At 45.7% G+C, this 9,012-nt stretch overlaps 1 protein-coding gene across 1 annotated transcript; it reads left to right on the top strand.

Moving 5' to 3' along the window:
- Positions 1–2,733: 2,733 nt before the first annotated feature.
- T265_07764 (hypothetical protein) lies at positions 2,734–4,528 on the top strand (the record flags this gene model as incomplete). The annotated part of the gene is made up of 2 exons (XM_009173369.1): positions 2,734–3,013; positions 3,106–4,528. 2 exons carry the CDS (start codon positions 2,760–2,762, stop codon positions 4,505–4,507), a joined length of 1,656 nt encoding a protein of 551 aa, XP_009171633.1.
- Positions 4,529–9,012: the final 4,484 nt, after the last annotated feature.

Raw genomic sequence — 9,012 nt, 5'->3', positions numbered from 1 at the left:
GTGACTCCGGCCATTTACCCAACCGCCCAAGGTCACTCATGGCCAGCAATGGTTTTCCAGTTTTAGTTCATGTCAGCCAACTGAGTCACTGAATTACTCGGACCTCATGCCTGTTGTTCCCTACAAGTTACAAAAGAAACACATTATTATTATTTAATCGAGTACCTCCCACTGTTTGTGACATTGTTCCCTTTTCGCGCAGTCACCACTACCCGCAAATCCCTCAGTCTTGCCCCATTCTGACTGTAAACGCATGATCATGCCACGCGGCATGCCACCTACAAGTTGCGAGTAATCATTATCATTATCATTGGGATTTTTGTTGTGGAAATTCTTTCCAGGTCCGTGACTTGGAATTCAATGGTGCCCAATGCAGCCGTCAGATAAGAATACTGCTAGCCATTTAGATTTGACAGGAACGAACAAGATTCACTATGTAGACAAAAGCCTTAACATTACTTCAGAAGGTTCACCGACGCTAACACAAAATAGCCTAAAATTGCCGATAGTGCGCTTCAGATTGATCGAAAAATTCTACTTACGTCCTAGATAGCGGTGTTTTTCTTATGCAAGGGGTACGTGCCACCAGATATACGGCCGCTCTGGAGCGCACAATTTGGTCGTCTATTGATTTTTTGAAGTTCACTCAATTTTTTGAGTTCCGGGACACACCAGGTGAATTCACCGACGTAGACTTGACGAAATTCAATAGCTGACCAATGTGCTCTTCTCGATTGCCTGAGAACAGTTTTGCTGGTTTGAAACGCTCATGTTGACTACCCCATAGTTCATAGCTAGCTGATCCAAACCGAACAACTAAATCATCCCCCAATTTGTTTCTTAGCTCGAAAGCTTTTGAATCACAAGGGTTTTCCTTTTTAGCTTTCGGAAGTCAGCGTTGATAGTTGGAGTCAAGGTTTCGGGCAAATGGTGTGAAACCGTTCGTACTCTCTTGTGCCAGTGGCCGTGTAACGGGGTAACCACATTTGAAATTGTTAACCCTGTTGTGAATTAAGATATGTTTGTGCGAAGAAACAAATTTTCGCCTCTGCGCAACAATTAGAGTTGGTATAGCACTAAAAGTTTGCTAACAAGAAAAACACGATCACCAGGCGGGTGGGTATTTAGACGACGAATAGTGGGTGGTCTACGTGGATTGGAATGCAGGAAGATTGAAGCAAATAACTCTAACCCCTTTGCATTGGCTATTCCGTGATAGCCAATAAATATTTGGTAATATTTTATATGTTGATTTCAGTTTAACGTATATTATTCTGTAAAATATTTGGCGCGCTCAGCCGTAATGTAGCTATTTTCACCGACATTCACGGTTAAATGCGCTTGATTTCACCATGACAGTTCAAATTGTAATGCATTCTCACTGTTGTATTTTGAAACATTAGGGATCAAGTGACAACGTCGAATAGAAGTTATCAAGTTATGTGTTCTTATGTGGAGAGTGTACGAAATAAATGGGACGTTTTCGGTGGCGGTCGTTTCCAGGAGGTCGCCCATGCACGCGAACGCCAATGGTATGTTTCGCCCCATTTTCTGAGGAAAATTTGCGCATCGAACAAAGCTCACATTAACCAGCCGTCCATTGTATCCTTGTGCTAATCAATTTATCTCTTGTATGAAAAAATCGCTAGATTTTCTACCACACCCATGTGTGATAACTTTTTATTTTTCTCTGTCTTAGAAGTTCCGTGATAGGAAGCCCGAATGACAGGTACGGAAATTAACTACATATTGCTTGATAGAGCAGTTTTGCTATCAACTAGTAAAAATAAGTGTCGCAAACAAAGACATGGGAAGGATATCAAGTCGGATTTTTAGGTGGCCGGTTCGAATACCACTCATACACCGCTTGAGGGGCATTGATATGTTACGTGCGCGTACTATTTTGGGCCGAGGCCGAGTCCTGTTGGCATCGAGAATAGAAAATCCATGCCTACTGCCGGAAATGCGTGTGCCGAAAAAATGGATGATTCCCACACTCTGGGTGAATCGTTCTTATGCAAGTTCATCTCAAACCCAGCCGATGAAAGCAAATCCAAGTGGTGTGGATGCGGAAACTTAGGGATGGTTTGCGTCATATTCTGTTCGACCGGGAGTTGATAGCACTGCGGTTCAAGCCTGTTAGCTAGAAAGGAATCTAAAATATCTCCACAAGCCATCTCTGCTCAAGTTGTGCAGAATATTTTAACCGCAACAACCCTACAAGAACCTGTCGATGGACCTCTATGGCTCGTTGAGGATTCGCATCCTGGCACGTTGTTCCGACCGGCAGCATGGTGACTGGAAACACGCTTTTATGCGTAGTGCCAGCTACCCAGTGTTGTCGTATTTCTGTGTGCGCCTGTTTCTGGCGGACCTGTCTGAAAATGTTTTTCATGCGGCGGTCAAAGTTCACTACACACAGCATTAGTCGTGATGCGGTAACAGTACCTTAGACACCAACGGCCAGTAGGCTTCGTTGGCAGGTCACAGAGGCTGTAGTTGACGTGGTCTTTTGGTTTAGGCTCTCACCCCGGTTAGAGACAACTATCTTCCGATTCAGCATTCTGAAGGCGCAAGATAAGCTGCAGCCTCACTGTAAGAAGTTTAATGAGGTTTATGGCCTTCCGTAACTACCGTAACTACTACTACTACTTCCGTGACTACCCAGACAACATGCTCTCGATTCATCAAGATATTTGAACTGGCCTTGGACCCCTTGTTTGAGTGGCCGGAGGCAGCCATTTTGCGGTAACGTCCTGATGGTACTGATGGACACCCCGGACATGCGCGGGTCGCAGAGGCGTTCTCGACGATCAAAGAGCAATCATCGATGTTGCTACAATTCGAGGTATCGTAATGACGTGACGAGACATGTGTCGGATTCGACTTCTTCCGATTCCTCGCTCTCGAGTTCGGGTGGTAAGCGAAAGCAGTCATCCTCTTCTGAGAAAACATCCTCCGGTTATGGTTGTTCGGACCCTAAATACCCACGTACCCAGTATGACTATAAAAGGTACAATAACAGCTCTTGTCGGTTTTGTTTGGTTGTTCGATTGCTTTATAACTACGCTGAACCTATTTGTGATTGTTTTTGTCTTGGTTCAGGCGAAGACGTAGTTCCCATGTATCACATCCTAAGTCGGGCCACGCGGCGGGCACGTGTAAAGTCGTTCGCATATCCGGCGATCAGGCCCATGCGCGGGACTACCGCAGCCACAGTTCAAGCCGTTCATGCCGGTCTGACGCTAATCGTAGTCGTGACAATGTACCCTCCAACGTCAATCTCACCCAGTTGGTAATTCGCCATCGTAACCGAGCTGGGGAGCATTCGCGCGGACGTTCGCCACAGGGTCCGTTGCATAATGGGCAGCGCACATCCCCCCATAGACGAACCACGAGGTATGATGTCGGTGGGCTGAAGCGAGAAAGAAAGGCACAGAAACGGCGGGATGAAAGAGCACAAAGGAAGCTCAGCCATGAGGGCCACAAGCGCAAGCCGTCGCCCGTCGTCACCGTCGGCGATGTGATCAAGAGGAGATACCGTGTCGAGAAGATAATAGGAGAGGGTAGCTATGGGCAAGTTTTTGAATGTTTTGACATGTGCACTAACTCACTGGCAGCGGTTAAGGCGCTGAAGCCTCAGGATGATTACAAGGATGCGGCGAAGCATGAACTGCAGGTTATTGAGAGTATATCCCGATCAGATTCTAGGAATCGGTCCCATTGTATTACATCTCTTGATTTTTTTGACTGGCATAATCACTTTTTCCTCGTATTCCCGTTACTCGGGCCGAGTGTGTTTTCTTTTCTGGAGCAAAACAACTACGAACCATATCCTGTCGAACACTCGGCCTCCATTCTTCGTCAGTTGTGTGAGGCTGTGCATTTTTTACATAACATAGGCATTACGCATACCGACCTTAAACCTGAGAACATCCTTTTCGTTGACGGTTCGTATGACGAAGTGTACAGCAGTCAACGGAATCGAAAAGTGCGTCGTATACGAAATGCATCTGTCCGGCTAATAGACTTTGGCTCCGCAACCTTCGATGGTGACCATCACTCTACCACAATTCAGACACGCCATTATCGCGCTCCAGAAGTGGTAATGGATCTCGGTTGGGATGTGTCAGCTGATATTTGGTCCATTGGTTGTATCTTGTTCGAACTCGTCACGGGCCAATGCCTCTTTATGACGCATGACAATCTGGAGCATTTGGCTATGATGGAACGAGTCCTTGGTCCCATACCGAGGTCGATGATCAAGGCCTCCCGACGTCGGCGTTACTTCCGGCATGGTCGTCTTGACTGGCCCGATGACTCATCCGATGCTCGTCATGTGCGCAAAATGCTAAAACCGTTAGGCGAGTACTGGTTCTCTCATTCAGACATGTATACCCGTTTGGCATTTGATCTGGTTCGAGAGATGCTTGTGTATATCCCCTCCTCGCGAATCACGTGCAGTCGAGCACTAGAGCACCCTTTTATGCTATCATTTGATGACTAATCTGTAAATACTGTATAGATTATTTTCATTGCCTTGTCTTCTTTCTTCCTGGCTGCCAGTCGCACCTGCTCGACACTTCCGATATTTAGACGCCATTTGAAGTGGGTGGTTTTCTTGAGGATTTTTACTATGCACTGTTGGGGTACCTAGATGTTGACGGAAAGTTGCAGCTTGTGGAGCGAGCTACATACCGGATCCAATAGACTTTTATAACTTTTCAGCATATAGCTCCGTATAAGTTATGGAGAATGCATGGGTGTAAATGCAGTTTAGGGGCACGGGGTCTCCTGTATCACTATTTGGGTATCATATTGCCGTGTCAACGGAGGGAGCCCCGAAGGTTTGTATACTGCGAGTCGCCCAAGCATGGACAGGCTGCTGGTATTTGTTTTGTCTCCACTATGGTCGATTAGTTCTAGACACAAACTAGCCGGCACGTGTACGGAGTTCGTGGAATCTCGCCGAAACTACGAATATCGCTTCCCTCATGTCGATGAATGTGCTGCCCCATGTTGTTTTTTGGAAGTCCTAGGAGACTCCAGATGGCGCCTTGGACATTTTTTGGAACAAAAAGTCTTAGACTGAATGTGTTCATTATTTCTATTATCTTCGTCTAATGTGTTTACAGAATGAGCTAAGTCTTATACCATATCCTGCCGTAGCTTACGAGTGTAATGAAATGAAGCAGGGTATGCTTGGTCTTTCCAGTCAGTACTTGTCCATTGAGGCTTGCGGTCCGGAGTGCCAACGATCTTGTAACTACCATTCGGTGAAGACGCTACTCCGTTGACATGTTCGATTTACGATTCCAATACCATTTACGATGTAAGGTTTTTCTTCGGCACGGTCAGAGCAGCTGACGCTATTTTGACGTCCATTTTCCGTACGAATCTCGTGTGTTGTCTTTTGTTTTGTCGTTTTATTGTCTCGCTACTCATAGCCGTCGTTTGGAACCAATTACTTCAATTGACTGTTTACGTCCGGAAGACTAGTGTATACTAAAGACCATCCTGACATGCACTGTGGCTTGAAAGTAAATGTTTGTTTGTTTATTTTTTCCTTTTTTGGGACACAGGATGTTAGTGATGTTCTGATAGATGGAACTGGTACCTGAGACGTTAGAATGTGTCCGAAAACGAGTTAGAACAGAGTTCAGGTTTTCGCGGATAAGCAACGTTTTACTCGTCTAAGAACAAGCGTGCGTGAGCTGAAATATGCATACAAAGGTTCAGTACGACTATATATGTGTAATATGTATATAAGTGTAAAAATAAGCACACCAAAAATCATGACATTCACCCCAACATTGTTTGAATGGACACACATGAGGTGACGTAAACTTGAAGTACTGAATCAGGCTTCTCTGTTCCCCAAACTAAGGATGCATCGCTGTTCTAGAATTTCAGGATAACTCGGTTGGTATTCGGAGGACGGTACCGAAGAAGATTCAGATGCTTGAGAGCTGTCGGGCTGGTGTCCAATCGTTTCAGTCGTATCTGGGTGTTCGGTATCCCCATTGGATTCACATAGTTTGAGAACATTGTCAGTTTTATTATGAACCGCTGGGGCTAGACGGCAAAGGTATACGGTTTCGACTCGCCCGTCTCGATGAGCAATGTGTGCGTAGGGTGGGTTGCAGTTCAGAAGGCCGACTTCTACTAGTGGTTGATACTTGGATGACCTATCACCTCGTTGCAGCAGAACTAAACCAGGGGTGGTCCACCAAGATGGCAACGATATTCCAAATGTTGAGCGACGAGCGTATTGAAACAAACGTTTGTGTGGAATACAGTTAGTGGCTGTGCATAACAGTGATCGGAGGCTGTGTAGAGCATCAGGGAGTACCGATTCCCAGTGAGAAGGCGGAAGATTGTGAGATGTCAACGCTAAGCTTATTGTTTTCCAGAGGGTACCGTTGAGACGCTCAGCTTGACCTTTACACTGGATTATAAGCCGATGTGACTGATAGCAACATCTCCAGAAGAAAGCTATTGATCTCAGACGACACGAACGGCGAGCCTCTGTCGGAATGGATATAGGCCGGCATTCCGAACAGACAAGATTTGTGTGAGACAATCACAGTTGCCAAGGTTATATCCGCACACGCAAATGCAAATGGGAATCTAGAGAACTCGTTAATTATTGTAAGTAGCGATTGCGTGTATTAGATGGCAAAGGACCTTTAAAATCCAAACTCAGGCGTCCAAAAGGTTGTGTTGCTTTAATGAGTCTATCAGAGGATTTCCAGAATCTTGGCTTCAGTTCAGCACATACTTTGCAGGAGGAAATAACGCGCTTGAAATCGTCGACGGAGTAGAGGAGTTTCTTGCAACGCACGAAATGTAACATACGGGTAATGCCGGGATGGCAGAGGGAGTTATGGACCTCTCCGAGTTGGTTATTGCTCCCCATGGAAGCACATACGTTTCGTGACAGAGTGTCTGCGACATGATTGTCCTTGCCAGGTCGGTGTATGACATCATATTTGTACTCGGACAGCTCAATCCTCCATCGTTGTATCTTGTCATCTTTCACTTTACTCTTCTGTCCACCGCCGTACATGAATGTGACTGAACGCTGATCGGTGATCAGTTTGAAGGGTCTTCCGAGTAGATAGTGCCGCCATTTCCTGATGGATTCAACGATAGTGTAGGCCTTCTCGATGGCAGAATGATTCTTCTCGCTTGGATTGAGTGTTCTCGAGAAGAAGGCCACCAGTCGATGGTTTCGGCTTAGGGATGCGGCTATGGCCACATCGGAGGCATCCGTTTCAACAACTAAGGGCTCGTTATAATCTGATGTAATTAGAGTAGCATCTTCTAGTTCGTTTTTTAGGTTGTCGAAGGCTAATTCGACGTCAGCAGGTAATGGGAATGTTTCATTCTTTACTAGCTTGTTGATTTTGTCAGAAAATGAAGATATCCAGTGGGTGTAATATGCGAGCATACCGATGACGCATTGTATTTCCGTGGTAGTACACGGAAGAGGTAACTGACGGCTGGGTTCCATGCGTTCAGGGTCTGGCCTTATGACACTTTGAAAACTCAACCTAGGAGGCGGATGAATTTTGAAGCAGTGACTGTTTTGTCATCGTTGAGCGTGACCCCATACTTCCTCGTAGCTCTTAAAAATGATTGGAGATTGAGGTCGTGTTCATCTTGGGTCTTGCCACAAATAGTTACATTGTCTTTGTAGGCATACGTGCTTTTCAACTTTTCAGTCGTAATTATATTGTTACTGAAAGCAGGCAACACCGTTTGTGACACCGAAAGGTATGCGATGAAACTGAAGCAGGCCTCCACGTGCTTCGAACGTTGTAAAAAGGTTTGTCGGATGCAGAGATGGGGACTTGATGGTAGGCAGACAAGAGGCCTAATGTACTGTAGGCCTCGTAGTGCGAAATTTCCTCAGTCATTTTGTCCAAGTGTGGAAGAGGTTAAGCGTCTAGGTATGTGAACCGGTTGGTAGTTTGGCTGTAGTCAATAACCACCCGGAGTTTGTGATTGATATTCATGGTAACCAAAACCTGCGTTCTCCAGTGCGCGGCGGGCGATGCCATTGACTTCGATAGTTGTGATGGCATGTGCCAGGCAGGTAGGAGCTGCCGCAACGAATAATGACGACAAAGTAGGCTTCGTGGTACAAATTGTGTGGAACTTGGTGGTATTTTTCGAACTTCGTTACTAACATATGACTGTGACTGTTTGTGAGCCAATTCGAGGGATCTAGCCAGCTGATATGCTTGGCCCAGAGTGAGTTCGCTCTGTGCTAAAAGTTTCTCGCGGATGGACGTGGACGCCAGGTCTTTAACTATAGCACCGCGCACTGAGTCATCTTGATATTCAGTTGCAGACAGATTTAAACTCACAGCCTTTGACTAATCATTTCAGTTTTTGTGCGAAGTGATTATATCCTGTCCACTCCTGCCTGTAGGTCTGTAGCAGGTAGCGTGCATATATGACATTTTTCGGACGGACATATAATTTCCGTAACGTGTCGATTGCAGATTCATAGTCGGTTGGATCAGCAATGTGATCATATACTAACGGATCCACAAAGTGAATGAGTTTCAAGGTTGTCGGGTTTAGAAGATTCGACAGTTTTCAGATAGGTTTCGAAGGTACGAAACCAGTGATTCCAGCGTTCTGCTGCATCTGCGGAGTTTTGGTCAGCGTTGAAGAACCGAGGTCGTAATTGCGAGTCCATTATGTTCTTAGACAAGTAAATTGAGACGTTAGAATGTGTCCGAGAACGAGTTAGAACAAAGTCCAGGGTTTCGAAGGTAAGCAGTGTTTTACATATGCATACGAAGGTTCATTACGAGCATATATGGTAAGTATAAAAATAAGCACACCAAAAATCATGACAGCACCCCATTTACAGCGTGTGCTGTGATTTCAGCCGTGATGCTCTTGTAGCGACCCAGCCACCCAAATACTTGACTGTTCAACTCAGTCGCTCACTGGATCGCGAGGCTTGTCTTTTTTCCCATACGCACAAACACG

Source organism: Opisthorchis viverrini, assembly GCF_000715545.1.
Source record: "Opisthorchis viverrini unplaced genomic scaffold opera_v5_183, whole genome shotgun sequence".
NCBI lineage: Eukaryota > Metazoa > Platyhelminthes > Trematoda > Opisthorchiida > Opisthorchiidae > Opisthorchis > Opisthorchis viverrini.
This window is presented reverse-complemented; position numbering and strand designations above follow the sequence as displayed.